Raw genomic sequence first — 22,554 nt, forward strand, 5'->3', positions numbered from 1 at the left:
TTCGAAAATTGATAAAAATGGTCCCTGAAGTTTCAAAAATTGACAAAAATGGTCCCTGATGTTTCGACGCACGTAAGGCGCGTACGGTCCTAACGAGCGTCGAAAGTAAGTTCGTCGTTAAAATATATATTTTTTTATTATTTAGTCGAAGTCGAACCGTAAGGCGCGTAGGTCCCTAACGAGCGTCGAAAATATATATAGGTCCCTGATGTTTCATAGATTGGCACAAATGGTCCCTGTCAGGGACTATTTTTGTAAAAACTGAAACTGAGTGACTAATTTTGTACACCAGTTAACTAATACGCTGCGTATTGGTCAATACGCAGCGTATATAAACATCTGGAAAAAATGGGGTCATTTGGGTGGGTTTGAAGTATCAAAAGTTTTCCAGTTTTATATACGCTGCGTATTGACCAATACACAGCGTATATGGCCTTCCTTATACGCTGAGTATTGATCAATACGCAGCGTATTAGTTAACTGGTGTACAAAATTAGTCCCTCAGTTTCAGTTTTTACAAAAATAGTCCCTGACAGGGACCATTTGTGCCAATCTATGAAACATCAGGGACCTATATATATTTTCGACGCTCGTTAGGGACCTACGCGCCTTACGGTTCGACTTCGACTAAATAATAAAAAAATATATATTTTAACGACGAACTTACTTTCGACGCTCGTTAGGACCGTACGCGCCTTACGTGCGTCGAAACTAAGTTCGTCGTTAAATTATATTTTTTTTATTATTTAGTCGAAGTCGAAGTCGAACCGTAAGGCGCGTAGGTCCATAACGCGTCGAAACTAAGTTCGTCGTTAAAATATAAAACGACGAACTTAGTTTCGACGCTCGTTAGGGACCTACGCGCCTTACGGTTCGACTTCGACTAAATAATAAAAAAAATATATTTTAACGACGAACTTAGTTTCGACGCTCGTTAGGACCGTACGCGCCTTACGTGCGTCGATACTAAGTTCGTCGTTAAAATATATATTTTTTTTATTATTTAGTCGAAGTCGAACCGTAAGGCGCGTAGGTCCCTAACGAGCGTCGAAACTAAGTTCATCGTTTTATATTTTAACGACGAACTTAGTTTCGACGCGTTAGGGACCTACGCGCCTTACGGTTCGACTTCGACTAAATAATAAAAAAAAAAATATTTTAACGACGAACTTAGTTTCGACGCTCGTTAGGACCGTACGCGCCTTACGTGCGTCGATACTAAGTTCGTCGTTAAAATATAGTTTTTTTTTTATTATTTAGTCGAAGTCGAACCGTAAGGCGCGTAGGTCCCTAACGAGCGTCGAAACTAAGTTCGTCGTTTTATATTTTAACGACGAACTTAGTTTCGACGCTCGTTAGGGACCTACGCGCTTTACGGTACGACTTCCAGAAGTTTATCTATACAACAAAACACTTTAAATAACCTGCCAGAATTTTTTATAACCTGCCTATCGTATCCACAATATAACATTTCAAAATATGTGAAACTGTTTACACCGAAGTTTGATATATACATAACAAAATACATAACAAAGTTTGTACATACATAACAAAATGATAAAATACTACTGCTGCTGCTCCTGATGCTGCTGCTGCTGCTGCTGCTGATCCCAGTCCGCATCCGCAATGAAGGGTAGTGGAGGTAACCCGTCATGCTGTCGCTGCTGCTGCAGCGCCGCAGCCACCCACTCTAACAAATAATTGTTTCTTTCAACGTTTCGAAGCAGCCGCTCATGTGACGGGTCAGCACCGGGCCAAACATGGCGTGGGAACTGGGGCGCCCCGGGTGGTCCACGCGGCTGTGGTGGCTGCGGAAGAACGGCGGCCGGCACATGCGGCTCCGGCGGCTCCGGATCGCGCGGGGGATAAAACAGAGGGAACTCTTCTGGCAGTTCCGTAAGCTGGTATTGCGTGCCGTCCAGTTTCTTTAACCGCTTCCCGCATGGAAAGTCTTTGGTAATTTGCATCCCGTTTACTGTGTTCATCCCCATCCGCTTTGGCTGTGTCGCCGGGCCTACACGGCCGCGGTCGTTCTCCGGATGATAGCCCAACGAATGGGCTATCTTGGTCACGTAGGCGCCGCCGAATAGCATTCCGCGCTCCTGTCGATGATGCGCGGAGGCGAAATACTGCGCCAACCCGTAGGCGAGAGCGCACAGCCTCTTGTATAAGAGGCAATATAAAAAGAACAAGTCACCACTCGTACACCACTCCCGGCTTTTGTTTCGAGCAGTGATCGAAGTGGAAATCATCTTGTGCAAATACCTGCATAAATGGAAACCAGTCAGTAAGTAAATAATAATCAGACGACATCGATTAAATGAGGATAAAAAAACAAAATATTTTTGACTCGTTAAGGATTTTGACGCACGTAACGGACCTATACGCCTTACGAGGGTCAAAACTAAGATCGTCGTTAAATTACATTTTTTTTATTATTTAGTCGAAGTCGAACCGTAAGGCGCGTATGTCCCTAACGAGCGTCGAAACTAAGTTTGTCGTTAAAATATAAAACGACGAACTTAGTTTCGACGCTCGTTAGGGACCTACGCGCCTTACGGTTCGACTTCGACTAAATAATAAAAAAAATATATATTTTAACGACTGTAAACGGGCGTTTAAACGGCTGCAAACGCAGCCGCAAACGGCTGCGTTTTCGCTGCCGTCTGCGGCGGCGTTTGCAGCCGTAAACGGGCGTTTAAACGGCTGCAAACGCAGCCGCAAACGGCTGCGAAATCGCTTCCCTTTGGGGCTGTGTTTGCAGCCGTTTAAACGCCGGTTTACGGCTGCAAACGCAGCCCCAAACGGCTGCCGGTTTAGACGTCGTTCAAACGCCGGTTACGGTTCGACTTCGACTAAAAAATTAAAAAAAAAATATGTTTAAAAAAATTTGGTTTAAATGGTCCTTGGAGTTTCAAAAATTGACACAAATGGTCCCTTTTTTGATATATTTACACTTTGGTCCCTGAAGTTTCAATTTTTTACAAAATGGTCCCTGATGTTTCAAAAATTGACACAAGTGGTCCCTAACGAGCGTCGAAACCAAGTTCGTCGTTAAAATATAAAACGACGAACTTAGTTTCGACGCTCGTTAGAGAACTACGCGCCTTACGGTTCGACTTCGACTAAATAATAAAAAAATATATATTTTAACGACGAACTTAGTTTCGACGTTCGAACGGACCTACGCGCTTTACGAGCGTCAAAACTAAGATCGTCGTTAAATTATACTTTTTTTATTATTTAGTCGAAGTCGATCCGTAAGGCGCGTAGGTCCCTAACGAGCGTCGAAACTAAGTTCGTCGTTAAAATATAAAACGACGAACTTAGTTTTGACGTTCGTTAGGGACCTACGCGCCTTACGGTTCGAATTCGACTAAATAATAAAAAAATATATATTTTAACGACGAACTTAGTTTCGACGATCGTTAGGACCGTACGCGCCTTACGAGCGTCAAAACTAAGATCGTCGTCGTTAAATTATATTTTTTTTATTATTTAGTCGAAGTCGAACCGTAAGTCGCGTAGGTCCCTAACGGGCATTTAAACGGCTGCGTTTGCAGTCGTAAACGGGCGTTTAAACGGCTGCAAACGCAGCCGCAAACGGCTGCGTTTTCGCTGCCGTCTGCAGCGGCATTTGCAGCCGTAACCGGGCGTTTAAACGGCTGCAAACGCAGCCCCAAACGGCTGACGGTTTAGACGTCGTTCAAACGCCGGTTACGGTTCGACTTCGACTAAAAAATTAAAAAAAATATATGTTTAAAAAAATTTGGTTTAAATGGTCCTTGGAGTTTCAAAAATTGACACAAATGTTCCCTTTTTTGATATATTTACACTTTGGTCCCTGAAGTTTCAATTTTTTACAAAATGGTCCTTGATGTTTCAAAAATTGACACAAGTGGTCCCTAACGAGCGTCAAAACTAAGTTCGCCGTTAAAATATAAAACGACGAACTTAGTTTCGACGCTCGTTAGAGACCTACGCGCCTTACGGTTCGACTTCGACTAAATAATAAAAAAATATATATTTTAACGACGAACTTAGTTTCGACGCTCGAACGGACCTACGCTCTTTACGAGCGTCAAAACTAAGATCGTCGTTAAATTATACTTTTTTTATTATTTAGTCGAAGTCGATCCGTAAGGCGCGTAGGTCCCTAACGAGCGTCGAAACTAAGTTCGTCGTTAAAATATAAAACGACGAACTTAGTTTCGACGTTCGTTGGGGACCTACGCGCCTTACGGTTCGACTTCGACTAAATAATAAAAAAAATATATATTTTAACGACGAACTTAGTTTCGACGATCGTTAGGACCGTACGCGCCTTGCGAGCGTCAAAACTAAGATCGTCGTCGTTAAATTATATTTTTTTTTATTATTTAGTCGAAGTCGAACCGTAAGTCGCGTAGGTCCCTAACGGGCATTTAAACGGTTGCGTTTGCAGTCGTAAACGGGCGTTTAAACGGCTGCAAACGCAGCCCCAAACGGCTGCGTTTTCGCTGCCGTCTGCGGCGGCATTTGCAGCCGTAACCGGGCGTTAAAACGGCTGCAAACGCAGCCCCAAACGGCTGCAAAATCGCTGCCCTTTGGGGCTGTGTTTGCAGCCGTTTAAATGCCGGTTTACGGCTGCAAACGCAGCCCCAAACGGCTGACGGTTTAGACGTCGTTCAATTTTTTACAAAAACGGCTGACGGTTTGATATATTTACACTTGTTCCCTAAAGTTTCTATTTTTTACAAAAATGGTCCCTGATGTTTCAAAAATTGACAAAAATCAACTAAATAATTCAAAAAAGAAATTTTGTTTTAAAAAAATCTGTTTAAAAAAAACTGTTTAATAACTAACGTACCTGAAGAGCGGATCCTCAATCAGCGTACTCCTCCCCTTGGATTGGTGGTGGTCCCATTGACCGATGTCCGCGATCAGAGCCCAAAACCCTAATAGCGTGGGTTTATCAATCATTACGAGCCCCTGTTTCCACGAATGTTTATTAAACGTTAAATTAATATTAAATCTTAAATGTTATATATTAAAAATAATAATAATAACAATACAAAATTTGTGTTAAACGTACCTTCGTATAAAGATCCGTAGCGATCTCAGCCTCCGTATACAAACCGCTATGCACCGCAAACTGTGCAAGTGACATTTCGCGCGCCTGGCCAGCCATGCGAAAAGAAACCTCGGGCGGGGGAGGGGGCTGCGCGGGGTCCACAACCTCATTTGGCCGACGAGGATGAAACTCGAACGACGACAGAAACTCGACTAGTATCTCCCTGTAGGTCGGCGTAAACGAGAGCTCAAACAGACGATCCCACGGTGAATCAACGGGAACAAACCCCCGCACCCAATCTTCAACCTCAAGCTTCCGGAGGGTTTTCCACGAAACCGCAAAATGTTCACCAATATGCATCTTCCGAAGCTTCTCGCAACGGAGAGCAGCCTCGGACTCCGGAGGAAACTCCAAATATGGGTGATTCTCTAGAGGATCCGGCGGTGGACGCGCCCGCCGTTTCCGCTGCGGCTGCTCCGGAATATCTCCTTCTAAATCTATTTCCTCCATTTTTCTGTTTAAAAAAAAAAACAATTTAAGTTTAAGTTTAAAAAAATATATATTTTCTGTTTAAAAATATATATTTTCTGTTTACACAGCAAAACCATGGCACAAGTGAAAGCATAAAGACATTTTAAATGTTATTAGACTAGTTATGTACTTAGTTGTAACTGTTATAATCAGAACGGGTCCGGGTCGGAACGGGTCCGGGTCAGAACGGGCCCGGGTCAGAACGGGTTTCGGGTCGACAACATTAAAGAAATGGGTTGATGTGGGTTAGTGTCTTAAAGAAACGGGACAGGTTTCGGGTCGGGACGAGTTTCGTACCGTTTCGACCCGTACCGTTTCGATCAGTACCGTTTCGACGCGAACTGACCCGTACCATTTCGACCAGTACCGTTTCGAATCGAACTGTTTCGACCGATACCGTTTCGAATCGAACAGTTTCGACGCGTACCGTTTCGACGTGAACCGTTTCGAATCGAACCGTTTCGACGCGTACCGTTTCGAACCGAACCGTTTTGACGCGTACCGTTTCGACGCGAACCGTTTCGACCAGTACCGTTTCGACACGTACCGTGTCGACGCGAACCGTTTCGACCCGAACAATTATGTTTTGCATATACATACATACACACAGGATGCAACTGTAAGCTTTCATTTTCATTTTCACCTTCGCTGACTTCATATTACAGAAACAAACAAACTTACACAGTTGCACATATGTCTATATCTATAAAGAAACTTCACCTTCGCTCACTTCATATTACAGAACCAAACTTACACATATGTCTATTATCTATAAGAAACATATGTAATAAATGCAAAACATAGTTGTTGTGTTGCAAAAAAAAAAACATTTTTTTAACCGACCCAACCCGAAACCCGTTCTGACCCGAACCCGTTCCGACCCGAACCCGTTCTGACCCGAACCCGTTCTGACCCGAACCCGTTCCGACCCGAAAAATAAAAGATAATTTCATAATCTCCAAAAGATAATTACCAGAAAAATAAAAGAAAACAAATATTCTACGATTCACATACAAAAAGAAAACAAATGTGCTACGAGTGTACATGATTCATAGTCAATCGTTTACGATTCACATACAAAAGGAAAACAAATCGACAAATATACAGATCATTTAAGTTAAGAAAATCAGAGGTTTACATTGATTTGGATAAAAGAGAAAGCCGTTCTCATCATCATAATAAAACCTAGGTATGAAGTATCATCAACTCAAAAGTATCATTAGAGATGAAATTGTCAAATAAAAAATTCGAGCAGTCCCAAGTGGACGTATGCATATTTATAGATTTGAAGAATCAGAGTAGCAAATACATATCCGAATCAGCAACAAACAATCCATGTTCGCCATCCGGACAGAAGCAAAACAATTTTTTTAATAGTGATAAAAGGATTCAAACAAATAATAAGTGATACATATACAATTCATGATCATTTATATTAAACTTATCAAAATTCATAGAGTAAAAAGGGAAAAATTGTGTAAACCCTAATTTACCTATGATAAGCCCTAATTCACTGTAAACCCTAATCAAACAAATCAAACAAACACCCCTAATTCACTTTTAACCCTAATCAAACAAATCAAACAAACACCCCTAATTCACTGTAAACCCTAATTTACCTATGATAAGCCCTAATTTACGGATAAAATACTAAAAAAATCAAAATTAGTTAAATAGGTTGAGTATATACCTCATTTATACTTCGAATTCGCGTGTATACGGTCGGAAATACGTAGTCGCCTTCGTAGGGGTTCGTAGAGGTTTTGTTTGTGTAATTTGGGGAAGAACAGAGATGCGTGGGGGTTTCCTGATTTAAATCAGAACCTATACGCATCGTAGAGGTCCATACGTAGCGTATGCAAAAGTCTTTTTCTTGTGAAATTACCATTTAGCCCTTCTATCAGTGCTATACGGGGCTTAATATAAGGGCAAAAACGTCATTGTCGACCTTTATATACGCTCCGTATTGAGCTCTACGATACGTATATAAAAGGTCATCACAATGACCTTTATACCCTTCTGTATAGCCTATACGAAGCATGGGTAGAAGGGTATAAAGGTCATTATGATGACCTTTATATACGTATCGTAGAGCTCCATACGGAGCGTATATAAAGGTCAGAAAATGACCTTTTTGCCCTTATATTCAGCCCCGTATAGCCCTAACAGAAGGGCAAAATGGTAATTTAACATATTTATATTTTCAAACTTTAATTTGGGGGGAAAATTGTCCGCCTTTGACATACGATGCGTATTGATCAATACGCTGCCTTGATTTTTGTCATTTTACCTTTTTACCCTTGTTCTGAGGCTAAAGGAAGCCAAAAAGAGGGGCTTTATTGTCATTTGGTTAACATACGATTCGTAGGGATCCCTACGCACCTTATAAGACCATTTTTTTTGTGTTTTTCTTGGTTTGTATTTAGAGAACCTAAAAATAATACAAAAATTATGTTTATAAAAATTTGAATTATAAATTATAAATTATAAATTATAAATTAAAAATTAAAAACTAATTAAAAATGATATTATTTGAATTATAAAAATTAAAAATGATACAAACTTTATAAATTAAAAAATTTCTACAATTTACAAAAATACAAGTTTCCGCTTAATCTTCGATAACATTTAAACTCGGTTCTCTGTCTTTGTCTCGGTCTGATTTAGGATGCATTAACTCATAGTAGTGCTCTAACCGCGGTCTATACATTTCTTCCCACCGTTTCGCAGCTATTGATCGATGTGCCGACCACAACGGGTTCACCAAAGGCATGGGTGTCACACCCCAATTTTTCCACGTGTCACCGGTGGGCCCGGTGGGGAGTATAGTGACGTAGTTGGCATCATCATAGACAAACAACACAATATATAAATGCACAGCGGAAGCAAAAGATAAATATATTACATTCCGAATATAAGTAATGTCAAAGTATTACAACGGAAGGTAAAGGATCCACAGGCGGATCAATAAAAGAGAACTATTCAATAGACTTTAGGCATCTAGAACTTGCAAGATTCCTTAGTAACGCCCTGAGCTCCCAGCCAATTACGCATAGTACCTGTCACTTAACCTTTTGGAAAATACGTCAGTTTACACTGGTAAATACAATTAACTGACTCATTTTGGAAAAAGAGTTTGAAAAGTGATTCGAGTGCAAACGGCACAAAATATCTTGACACATTGATTAAAATGCACAGAGGCAAAATTAATCTTTATACTTGGGACAACTTTATTAATAAAAATCTTGTACCCGATTTACATGGTTGTCCAACATTTAGGGCCGGTGATTATACAATACAAGCCGGACAAGATTAATCGACACACCACAAATATAATCTCACAAGAAGATACCCTTACGAGTGAGTATACGTTATACATATGCAACAGGAGGTGTTCTGCCTACACCTTGTGCTTACGTCGTGGCCATTCACTTTTTAAAATGAGCCAAGGATATCCAGGACACGGTCATTAACCCCCAATGTTATTTGTTATCAATCAACACAGATTAAAACGGGATTATGCAATTTAATCATCTCCGATTAAACAGTTTCTACACCCGACCAAGCGGTATTTTTATAATACCGTATCCCAAGCCCGTATAAGGGAAAATAAGTTAAAAGTATTTACCTGAGCTAGCTCCTGTCTTAAATAGCAAGAATAATAACTCAGCCGTATTCCTAAGTAAGCGTAGGTACAATTTACCGGAAAGCTCTAGTCTGGAAGGATGGTATAAATAACCAATTAGAATACTAACGGGTCTTTAATTAAGCCTAAGCTTAGACCGGTTAGTTTTAAGGAAATATACGGTTCAAGCGCACGATTAAGCGAAGACCGGATAGAACGTGATCTAAACCCGACAAGTTTGAATACTTGTATAACATGGGTATACTAAATACATTCTGGATTTTGAGACAAAAATGATAACGTTTGGCACGATTCGGTCAATTTATGCAAACTGGTTACATAACCGAACCGAGCGCTAAAAGAGCGTTACGGGTAGGAAAAAGGGTCATATGCAAGTTCCCTGAGATAATATGCTTTAATTATGATATAATATCAGTAAGTTATGTTCTATTATGCCCCGAATAATTTCAAACTCAATTTATGCCTTAGAAGGGCATTTTGGTCATCTAAAAGATTATAAAAGAGTCAATTTAGAAATCTGAGTTTCGGGTCTGGTTTATACAGTAAATATACTTCATTTAACATATTATAACAGTAGGGTATGACCCATATACCAAACTTATCATTTAAAATCAAACTATGAACCGTAGGGGTATTTTAGTAATTTCACAAGGGCTAAAACTGCCAAAACTGGAAATCTGAGTTCAAACATTTATACTTACTGTTATTATATGAAAATATACTAATTACATCAGTAGGTATGAGTTTTATATGTTTAAATGAGTATAACGCTTACTATGCGTTAGAAATGCTAAAAATGCGATCTAGGGCCGTTTCCGGGTTTTCAAAAGAAAGCTGAGATTTTTATATTTCCAGAATACTTAAAATAATTTATTTAACATATAAAATCTGTAGGAAAAGGTTTCGGGTCAAAAGAATGCATAAAACTCATTTTGTGGCTTAAACGGTCAAAACCGACATAAACCGAATCGACTAAGCGATTTAAGAAACGATCAGCCAAAAATTAAATAAAAATCATCAAAAATCCCAAAATATTATATAACATCAGTGGGTAAAAATTTTTGTATCAAAACGTGGCCTGAAATGGGTTATATGCGAAATGTGCCGTTTATGTAACTTAAGAACATAGTTTTACGCTAATGGCCATAACTCAAAATCTGGACCACCAACTGATCCGAAATTTTCGGTGCAAGTTTATATATTAGAAATAAAGATTTCTACTCTTTCACTTTTCCAAAAATCACGTTTTATATCAAAAAGGGCAAAATAGTCAACTTTTAAGCATAATCGGAAACATGCAAATGAATCGGCTAAGCATAGACTCAAACAACAAAAATTCCAGAAAGTTTTACCAAAATAAAAATGGTCAAAAATACTCTCCAATACAGATCTCAAACATGCATGTACGAATCCGAATCGATAGTCTACGAATTAGTCGTTTTACAAGACTTTCGGTTCCGATTCGTATTTATACTAAAGATTTGTCGAGTTTATTATGATAAAACATATTCTTGCATGTATTATAAGTTGTTTATTATGATCAAACAAATTGCATGTCCTTTACATTATCATTTAAGCTTATTTTTGCAAAAACAACTTCTGTTGACTTTTTAGAACAAGTTTGACTCGACAATTAGCATGCATATAGTGGGAATCAGAGAATACCCTTTTGAGGGTTTGTTTCCCACATAAATACCAACATAATTGTGACAACTCAAAATCTAGAACCTTTCAATTGCGTTTGATGTAACATACTTATACACTATGGGAACTGGTTAACTTGTTAATAAACGTGAACCTTTTATGTGAAATGTGTCTTGTTTGTGTGCATATATATTTATACGTGTTATAAGTGAACCAAGAACCCAACCCGAGAACAAAGGACCCGACTCGAGACCATGAGGTCTCGAGTGTATAGTAACCGAATGGGCCTTGGGCCGAGAACCTAGTGACCGGTTTGGGCCATTGGGCCGTGACCTCCTTAACCGGCTAGTAAGCCCTTAGGGTGCACCAAGAGGATTATATAAATCACACTCATGGCAACCCTTGCCATTTTCTTGGATAACACTCACACCCACACTCTCATACTTTCCCTCTCACTAAAACCCTAAGAAGACAAACACCTCATCATTCTCGGATCTTTGGAGGGTGGTTCGGTCCACATCAATCGGCTAGAAGCTTCACACACCTCACCAACCGGTTAGTGTCCATGATGTTTTGACTAATGTTTGTTGTGTTAAATAATAAAATGAAGGATTAGATGTTTATTGTGTTGGGATGTTAGTGTTTGTATGATGATTTTTGATGAATATGATGTCCTAATGTGCACAATGTTGATATCGGTTAATAGGTCTTGATTTCGGGTATGTATATAGCATGATGAATTTTGGTGTCTTGTGTTTAAATGAAGATTGAACCATTTATATTGATGAACATGAAACCGAGTTACATATGTTATACATTCGGCCTAGTATAGAACCGAGCTTATGTGTTATATTAGATAAGTGGAATTGTTACTCATGATTATGTTTAGGATTGATGCAAAATGTGTTGGATAAAGGTTGAACATGTTATGAATGTGTTTGAATGTTTTGAAGAACATAAAGAACTTGTTGAATGTGGGTTAAATGTTTGAATTCTGCTTGTTTGATCTGAATTCATGAATTATTAGACAATAAAACATGTTTTAGTGGATAGTACAATATTTGTGTTGCATGACATCCAAATTCTATTGGATAGTACAACTGTGCAGAGTCAGCCACTGTTGGGGGGTCGAGAACCCTTGGTTGCGACTCGAAATCTCCATGTTTCGACACCGGTTGCGAGTCAAGGACGCCTGGTTGCGACTCGCAACCATAGCATGATGAACCGAGACCACAGATTGCGACACGGGTTACGAGTCCCGTTGCGACTCGAGACCAAAACATGACAAGCCGAGACCACGGTTGCGACATAGGTTGCGACTCGCAACCATCCATGGTCAACACAAACAGCATGACTCGAAACCATGCTTGCGAGTCCGGTTGCGACTCGAGACTACACCTATTGGACTTGTTTAGTTATGGGCCTAAGATAGTGGGCCGGACTTATGGACTTCTGTGACGTGTTGTTTGGGCCTGTTACTACGAGCCCAACTATTCGGACTTTATACTTAGACCTTGGGCTGTGTTTGAATGCTAACTGTGAACTGTTAATGTTAAACGTGTTGCCATGATCATTACCTGTGTACAATACGTGTTGAACATACATGCACTGCTTGGCTTGAATCTGATACGAATAATACCTGTGATAGGACCTAATTGATTACCTGCAACTTAATTGACTTTCCGTGATTAACTGCCGAGCAAACCAAGGTGAGTTCACACCCTCCACGAAGCATGGGATTCCCTGGGTTGGGAACGGGGTTAAGGAACGTGGATTCCTCGTCCTCCTTGGGTAGGACGTCAGTGGTTCAGGAATGTGATTCCTCGTCCGGATGGACGGATAACACGTACTAGACTAAAACTCTATCACGAAGTCCCTCCTTTTTGTATCGACTTAATCGCCGGGCCAATGGCGAGCGGGTCATTAGTTAGATAGCGCTATTTAGGTCTGACAAACCTCACACCGTGCCGCAGAGGACGGGCGTGAACTAATGGATCTGGGGCACGTCAATGATGATAGACATTGATGTTTTCAGGGCACATAAACATGACTACAGTCAGCAGTCGATATGGTAACGAGTCTAGTGTACGCATGGGGTAGCCCCCACGGCCGAAATGCCTGATAACTAACATGGGGTAGCCCCCACGGCTGGAGTGCCGGAGTAACTGGGAATGAACAAGTCACGTTTTTAAACTATGGGGTAACCCCCACGGCAGGATGCCAGTTAAAGGAAACTGTTTTTGAAATAACTAAAACGAACACCCAACCGTGAACTCACTCAACTAGTTGTTGACTCGTTACTACATGCTTTGCAGGACCATAGGTACTCAGCTGGAGCTTGCATGGAGGAGAGCCGTTGTGGGACACGGATTTGCTGCGTGTCATGTTTTATTTGAAAATGTTGAACTTATGTTATAACTTTAAACCTATGCTTCCGCTTACAACTTAAACTTGGTTTTGTTGGATCACCAATCGTTTTGGTTAAACTTTTATGATTATTATATGCTTGTTCAGTATGATTGGTGGCTGGATCCTGGTCAGTCACGCCTCCAAGCGGTAGTACTCCGCAGGTGGGATTTTGGGGGTGTGACAGATTGGTATCAGAGCCATTGGTTATAGTGAACTTGGTTTTAATAAAGGAGAAACGTTTTTGTTAAAACCAGACTATAACCGGTTTTGTGCTCAACGGTCCACAACGACACTTCGCTCCACATGCAAGGCTCGATATACTAGGTAATATGATATGTGTATATTGCCTACTTGTTAGTTACACAGTACATTGCTCATGGTATGCTCGATTAGTATAACTACTGTTGTTTGAACACGTGCGTGCTTACTCTATCCTACTATCGTACTTTCGCGAACGTCTCTCACTCGTATTACTCTTGATATGAAGAATCATGTCTGGACGCGTTAACATGACACAAGCCCAGTTGACCGCACTGATCAACGAACGAGTTGCCGCAGCACTCGCAGCTGCACACGCAGGAGGTATATCCTGCAGCCCGAACTTATCCTAGGATCTTTAGGATCCTACTCTCGTGAACCAACCATTGTGTTAAACTCTGTCTTTCTTTCACCTACCTTAGGTCAATATGCTCAGGCACCGGTGTGCACTTTTAAGACCTTTATGGACTGCCGACCCACTACTTTTAGCGGAACTGAAGGAGCAGTAGGTCTCCTACACTGGTTTGAGAAACTAGAATCTGTGTTCGAAATGTGTGAATGCCCTGAAGTGCGCAGGGTGAAGTATGCTACTGGTACTCTCGAGGGTTTGGCCCTCACGTGGTGGAATGCTCAAGTGCAAATGCTGGGGTTGGTTGCTGCCAACGCCACCCCATGGGAAACTTTCAAGGAAATGGTTAAGGAAGAATACTGCAGTCGCGATGACATCCATAAGCTGGAAGATGAGTTTTACAATCTCAAGATGACGGGGTCCGAGATTGAGGCGTATACTAAGAGATCGCATGAGCTTGCCTTGTTGTGTCCTACTATGGTGGACCCTCCCTATAAGCGAATTGAACTCTATCTCAAGGGCTTGGTGCCAGAGATCCAAAGTCATGTGACTTCAGCAAACTTGACCACTATCCAGCAGGTTGTTCAGTTGGCTCACCGTCTCACTGATCAGGCGGTGGAGCAGAACAAGTTACCGAAGCGCATAGGTGCTGCAACTACTTCTTGTACTTCTAGTGGGGACAAACGGAAATGGGATGGAACTTCAAGCAGGGGTTCAACTTCTGTGCAATCTCAGTCTCAGCAGAGAAAGACGGACGATCACAAGAGCCCCAGTCAGCAATCGTCTGGTGGTCAAAGTCATGGTGGGTACAAGGGGAATCACCCCAAATGCAATCGTTGCAACCTACACCACAGTGGGCCATGCACCAGGGGCAACTGTCATCGGTGCAACAAGCCTGGTCATGTTGCAAAGGATTGCAGGAGCGCATACCCCGCCAATCAGAATCGTCAGCAACCTCAGCAGAACCAGCGACAGCAGTAGGGTAACAACAAAGGGTGCTTTCAGTGTGGAGCTGAAGGCCACTTCAAGAAAGATTGTCCCCAACTGAACCAGAACAACAACAACAACAATCAGGGGAATGGTAACAATGGGAACCACAACAACAACAATGGTGCCAGGGGACAAGTGTTCGTGATTGGTCAAGGTGAAGCAAGGAATGATCCCAACGTGGTGACGGGTAAGTTCCTTCTTGACGACTTTTATGTTACAGTCTTATTTGATTCGGGTGCCGATGCTAGCTATGTGTCACTAGAAGTTAGTAAAATGCTTAAGCGTATTCCAACACCCCTGAGCGACAAGCACACTGTAGAGCTAGCTAATGGTAAGAGTTTGGAGGCCTCGCACGTAGTCAAAGGTTGCAAACTTATCCTCGCTAACCAGACCTTCTTTATTGACCTTATTCCTATCGTCTTGGGTAGTTTCGACGTTGTCATTGGGATGGATTGGTTATCCCAACACCGAGCAGAGATTCTTTGCAACGAGAAGATCGTTCGTATTCCTGGTTTAGGTAGTGAACCTCTCATGATTCGTGGCGACAAGAGAAGTGCTGTTGAGAACATTATCTCTCTTCTTAAGGCCCAGAAGTGCTTACGAAAGGGCCACACTGCGATTTTGGCTCTAGTTACTGATACCACAGAGAAAGAGAAGAAGCTAGAAGATTTTCCAGTTGTACGTGACTATCCTGAGATATTCCCTGAGGAATTACCTGGTCTTCTGCCCCATCGCCAAGTCGAGTTTCAGATTGAACTAGCTCCTGGAGCTGCGCCTATAGCCCGTGCACCTTATCGTTTAGCTCCATCAGAGTTGGAAGAACTCTCCACGCAACTACAAGAACTCTTGGATAAGGGTTTTATTCGTCCTAGCTCATCGCCTTGGGGAGCTCCGGTGCTATTTGTGAAGAAAAAGGACGGTACCTTCAGAATGTGTATCGACTATCGTGAACTCAACAAGGTGACTGTGAAGAATCGTTATCCTCTACCGCGTATTGACGACTTGTTCGACCAGTTGCAGGGGTCGAGCTACTATTCAAAGATCGATCTGAGATCGGGATATCACCAGCTGAGAGTTCGAGAAGAGGATGTCTCTAAAACAGCCTTTAGAACTCGATATGGGCACTATGAGTTTTTGGTCATGCCGTTTGGGCTGACAAACGCACCCGCAGTCTTCATGGATTTGATGAACCGAGTGTGCAAGCCTTACCTGGAAAAGTTTGTTATAGTCTTCATCGACGACATCCTGATCTATTCTAAGAGCAAAGAGGAGCACGAACAGCATCTACGACTTATTTTGGAACTTCTTCGAACAGAACAGCTTTACGCAGAGTTTTCGAAATGCGACTTCTGGCTTCGTGAAGTCCATTTCCTAGGGCATGTGGTGAACAAGGATGGGATTCACGTTGATCCATCCAAAGTGGACTCTATTAAGAACTGGCCTGCACCTCGTACACCAAAGGAAATTCGCCAATTCTTGGGATTGGCAGGATACTACAGGAGATTCATTAAGGATTTTTCTAAGATCGCGCAGCCTCTCACCTTGCTAACGCAGAAGGGCGTTGTTTATCATTGGGGAAATGCACAAGAGTCAGCTTTTCAGCATCTAAAGGATAGACTTTGTAGTGCACCTATCCTTTCACTGCCGGAGGGCACAGAAGATTTTGTGGTCTATTGTGATGCATCAATTCAAGGTCTTGGTTGTGTATTGATGCAACGAGATAAAGTCATAGCTTACGCCTCACGACAACTCAAAGTTCACGAGAAGAACTACACGACACATGATCTGGAGCTGGGAGCTGTTGTTTTCGCACTTAAGTTATGGCGGCATTACCTGTACGGAACCAAGTGCGCCATCTACACCGACCACAGGAGCCTAGAGCACATATTCAAGCAGAAGGAACTGAATATGCGACAACGACGATGGGTCGAGCTGCTGAATGACTACGAGTGCTCTATCAGGTATCACCCGGGCAAGGCCAACGTAGTGGCTGACGCCCTCAGTCGAAAGGACGCCGCGCCTAAGCGCGTAAGAGCTTTACAACTCACGATCCATTCTAGTCTACCTTCGCAAATACGAGCTGCTCAGATAGAAGCACTGAAACCAGAGAACGTTAGAGCTGAAGCCCTACGCGGGTCAAGGCAACGCTTAGAACAGAAGGAAGACGGTGCTTACTACGTAACAGGACGCATTTGGGTCCCACCCTATGGCCACTTACGAGAACTTGTGATGGATGAAGCGCACAAATCTCGCTATTCGGTACACCCTGGTTCGGACAAGATGTACCACGATATTAAAACTACGTATTGGTGGCCTAGTATGAAGGCCCACATAGCAACATACGTCAGCAAGTGTTTGACTTGTGCGCGAGTCAAGACGGAATATCAGAAACCCTCAGGCCTACTCCAACAACCAGAGATACCACAATGGAAATGGGAGCAAATTTCCATGGACTTCGTTACTGGCCTACCTAGATCCCAGCGCGGAAACGATACTATCTGGGTGATCGTAGATCGACTCACAAAATCCGCACACTTTTTGGCAATTAAGGAGACGGATAAATTCTCCACCTTAGCGGAAATATACCTCAAGGAAGTTGTTTCAAGGCACGGGGTGCCCACCTCTATCATCTCTGATCGAGATGCACGTTTTACTTCGGAACTGTGGCAAGCAATGCACAAGTCTTTTGGCTCACGTCTAGATATGAGCACAGCGTATCACCCACAGACGGACGGACAGTCCGAACGCACTATTCAAACCTTAGAAGACATGCTACGTGCATGTGTAATCGACTTTGGCAACAGCTGGGAAAAGCATCTGCCACTTGTGGAATTTTCATACAATAACAGCTACCACACCAGCATTAAAGCTGCTCCATTTGAGGCATTGTACGGACGTAAATGCCGGTCACCTCTTTGTTGGGCAGAGGTGGGGGATAGTCAAATCACTGGTCCAGAACATGTAGTGGACACTACTGAGCGGATTGCTCAGATACGACAACGCATGGCGGCGGCTCGTGATCGTCAGAAGGCCTACGCCGATAAGGGCAGGAAACCACTTGAGCTCCAGGTTGGGGAGCGGGTATTACTCAAGGTTTCACCCTGGAAGGGTGTGGTTCGTTTTGGTAAACGAGGCAAACTCAACCCACGATACGTTGGACCTTTTGAAATCATTGAGAAAATAGGCAAGGTGGCCTACAGACTAAACCTACCAGCAGAACTCGGTGCAGTTCACAACGTTTTCCATGTGTCGAATCTGAAGAAGTGTCTGTCGGATGAGACCCACGTAGTTCCTCTGAAGGAACTCACGATCGACGAACAGTTGAAATTCGTCGAGGAACCAGTCGAAATCACGGACCGGGATGTTAAGGTCCTCAAGAGCACTAGAATACCTCTCGTTCGAGTTCGTTGGAACTCACGTCGCGGCCCAGAGTTCACCTGGGAGCGCGAAGATCGGATGAAACAGAAGTATCCCCAACTGTTTGCAAACAGTACGACCACTACTGAGGCTGAAGCTACGGAATTTCGGGACAAAATTCCAGATCAACGGGGGGTGGATGTGACACCCCAGGAAAACCGGGAAAACCAGACAACTTAACTAGCTTCCTCAGTGAGTGCCATCAAATTTCGGGACGAAATTTCTTTCAACTTGGGGATGATGTGACAACTCGAAATCTAGAACCTTTCAATTGCGTTTGATGTAACATACTTATACACTATGGGAACTGGTTAACTTGTTAATAAACGTGAACCTTTTATGTGAAATGTGTCTTGTTTGTGTGCATATATATTTATACGTGTTATAAGTGAACCAAGAACCCAACCCGAGAACAAAGGACCCGACTCGAGACCATGAGGTCTCGAGTGTATAGTAACCGAATGGGCCTTGGGCCGAGAACCTAGTGACCGGTTTGGGCCATTGGGCCGTGACCTCCTTAACCGGCTAGTAAGCCCTTAGGGTGCACCAAGAGGATTATATAAATCACACTCATGGCAACCCTTGCCATTTTCTTGGACAACACTCACACCCACACTCTCATACTTTCCCTCTCACTAAAACCCTAAGAAGACAAACACCTCATCATTCTCGGATCTTTGGAGGGTGGTTCGGTCCACATCAATCGGCTAGAAGCTTCACACACCTCACCAACCGGTTAGTGTCCATGATGTTTTGACTAATGTTTGTTGTGTTAAATAATAAAATGAAGGATTAGATGTTTATTGTGTTGGGATGTTAGTGTTTGTATGATGATTTTTGATGAATATGATGTCCTAATGTGCACAATGTTGATATCGGTTAATAGGTCTTGATTTCGGGTATGTATATAGCATGATGAATTTTGGTGTCTTGTGTTTAAATGAAGATTGAACCATTTATATTGATGAACATGAAACCGAGTTACATATGTTATACATTCGGCCTAGTATAGAACCGAGCTTATGTGTTATATTAGATAAGTGGAATTGTTACTCATGATTATGTTTAGGATTGATGCAAAATGTGTTGGATAAAGGTTGAACATGTTATGAATGTGTTTGAATGTTTTGAAGAACATAAAGAACTTGTTGAATGTGGGTTAAATGTTTGAATTCTGCTTGTTTGATCTGAATTCATGAATTATTAGACAATAAAACATGTTTTAGTGGATAGTACAATATTTGTGTTGCATGACATCCAAATTCTATTGGATAGTACAACTGTGCAGAGTCAGCCACTGTTGGGGGGTCGAGAACCCCTGGTTGCGACTCGAAATCTCCATGTTTCGACACCGGTTGCGAGTCAAGGACGCCTGGTTGCGACTCGCAACCATAGCATGATGAACCGAGACCACAGATTGCGACACGGGTTACGAGTCCCGTTGCGACTCGAGACCAAAACATGACAAGCCGAGACCACGGTTGCGACATAGGTTGCGACTCGCAACCATCCATGGTCAACACAAACAGCATGACTCGAAACCATGCTTGCGAGTCCGGTTGCGACTCGAGACTACACCTATTGGACTTGTTTAGTTATGGGCCTAAGATAGTGGGCCGGACTTATGGACTTCTGTGACGTGTTGTTTGGGCCTGTTACTACGAGCCCAACTATTCGGACTTCATACTTAGACCTTGGGCTGTGTTTGAATGCTAACTGTGAACTGTTAATGTTAAACGTGCTGCCATGATCATTACCTGTGTACAATACGTGTTGAACATACATGCACTGCTTGGCTTGAATCTGATACGAATAATACCTGTGATAGGACCTAATTGATTACCTGCAACTTAATTGACTTTCCGTGATTAACTGCCGAGCAAACCAAGGTGAGTTCACACCCTCCACGAAGCATGGGATTCCCTGGGTTGGGAACGGGGTTAAGGAACGTGGATTCCTCGTCCTCCTTGGGTAGGACGTCAGTGGTTCAGGAATGTGATTCCTCGTCCGGATGGACGGATAACACGTACTAGACTAAAACTCTATCACGAAGTCCCTCCTTTTTGTATCGACTTAATCGCCGGGCCAATGGCGAGCGGGTCATTAGTTAGATAGCGCTATTTAGGTCTGACAAACCTCACACCGTGCCGCAGAGGACGGGCGTGAACTAATGGATCTGGGGCACGTCAATGATGATAGACATTGATGTTTTCAGGGCACATAAACATGACTACAGTCAGCAGTCGATATGGTAACGAGTCTAGTGTACGCATGGGGTAGCCCCCACGGCCGAAATGCCTGATAACTAACATGGGGTAGCCCCCACGGCTGGAGTGCCGGAGTAACTGGGAATGAACAAGTCACGTTTTTAAACTATGGGGTAACCCCCACGGCAGGATGCCAGTTAAAGGAAACTGTTTTTGAAATAACTAAAACGAACACCCAACCGTGAACTCACTCAACTAGTTGTTGACTCGTTACTACATGCTTTGCAGGACCATAGGTACTCAGCTGGAGCTTGCATGGAGGAGAGCCGTTGTGGGACACGGATTTGCTGCGTGTCATGTTTTATTTGAAAATGTTGAACTTATGTTATAACTTTAAACCTATGCTTCCGCTTACAACTTAAACTTGGTTTTGTTGGATCACCAATCGTTTTGGTTAAACTTTTATGATTATTATATGCTTGTTCAGTATGATTGGTGGCTGGATCCTGGTCAGTCACGCCTCCAAGCGGTAGTACTCCGCAGGTGGGATTATTAATCAGAAAGTCAAAGTATAAGAACAACAGTTTGACTTTTAGCAATTAAACTATGCTAGAACGAATTTGAGACTGAATTAGAAGCTTACAAAGGTCCTATTGATGCTTAGTTAACACTAGGAGGTGGCCTTGTCGTTCAGATTAGCTCCAGAAGTCTTGAGAGAGTTCTTGAGAGTTGAGAGCTTTTGTCACTAAATGCAAATGCCAAGAGAAAGGATGAATTGATCTGATTTATGGAGGATACAGAGGTTATAGTGAGTTTTCAGTAGGCTAGGCATGCAAGACCATCTATTGGAGCAATTTAGAGGTGATCCCAGCTGTTCCCCATTCTAAAATTCAGACCAGATTGCAATTTTCGTGAAAATCTGTTACTGGTGGTCTCACGCGGCCCGCTTGGGCCTGTCCAGGCGGGTCGCCTGACCTGCTGATCAGCCAAACTATTTTCAAACTTGGCAGCTTTGGTCCCTGAACTTGCACGCGATGATTCGGCTACTTATTTTGACTCGTAAACCCCCAAACTTGGTTTTTAAGAACCTTGGACATTTACCAACATGGTAATGTCCTCGGATAACTTTGCGCTCAACCGAAAAGCCATGAAATTCGACGTTGACGCTTTTAACCCCTCAAGTACGGTTTTGGCCATAACTTTCTCATACGTTGACGAAACTTCACGAAATTTTAACCACATATTCTAGTGAGTATATTTTAGCTTCTCAAAGCTTCGGGTCTGCCAAAAGTTCACTCAGAGGTATAAATTAAACATGTTGACACTTTTGGCCCCTATAGTTTGCAATTCCTCACTTTTGTGCAATTTCCGCGTCGTATGATCCATGAACCACCCGTTTAAGGTTATAAACATTATGTAGGGTTATCATAGAGTCTATTTATCCATTGTTGACACTTTGGACCCTTACGTTCCATGGTTTTCACTGTTTGTCACTTTTAGTCCCTCTAAAGTATGTTTTTACATAACGGAACCTTATGACACGTGTCAAGACATTATTGGACGTAAATTTTCGAGGTGTTACATCCTCACCCCCTTAAAAGAAATCTCGACCTCGAGATTTACTGAAATAAATGGGGATATTTCTCTTTCATCGTGGATTCCACTTCCCACGTATATTCGGGACCTCTACGGCATCCCATTTGACCTTAACGATAGGCACGTGCTTCCTTCGAAGCTTCTTCACCTGTCGATCCTCAATCGACATTGGTTCTTCCACGAACTTCAAACTCTCATCTATGTGCATATCTGTGTGCGGTATATCCAGTGATTCGTCAGCGAAACACTTCTTCAAATTACAGATGTGGAACACATTATGAATAACGCTAAGTTCTTCAGGCAAGTTCAACTTATAAGCGACTGACCCGACACGTTCGACAAATCTCGAAAGGTCCTTCGTATCTCGGGCTTAGCTTGCCTTTCTTACCAAATCGCATCACCCCCCTTCCGGGGCGATACCTTAAGTAACACTTTTCCACCTACTTTGACGTGA

General features: G+C 42.5%; 1 protein-coding gene across 1 annotated transcript in view; it reads right to left on the bottom strand.

Moving 5' to 3' along the window:
* Positions 1 to 5,008: 5,008 nt before the first annotated feature.
* The window catches only part of LOC110924368, a 42,309-nt gene continuing 24,763 nt past the window's right edge, over positions 5,009 to 22,554 (bottom strand). Inside the window, exons 4-5 of the mRNA XM_035986262.1 lie at positions 5,075 to 5,567; positions 5,009 to 5,014 (exon numbers count right to left, since the gene is read on the bottom strand). Of these exons, the coding sequence (XP_035842155.1) occupies positions 5,009 to 5,014; positions 5,075 to 5,567 (499 nt within the window). The remainder of the gene's footprint in view (positions 5,015 to 5,074; positions 5,568 to 22,554) is intronic.

Source organism: Helianthus annuus, chromosome 17, assembly GCF_002127325.2.
Source record: "Helianthus annuus cultivar XRQ/B chromosome 17, HanXRQr2.0-SUNRISE, whole genome shotgun sequence".
In the NCBI taxonomy this organism is placed as follows: Eukaryota; Viridiplantae; Streptophyta; class Magnoliopsida; order Asterales; family Asteraceae; genus Helianthus; species Helianthus annuus.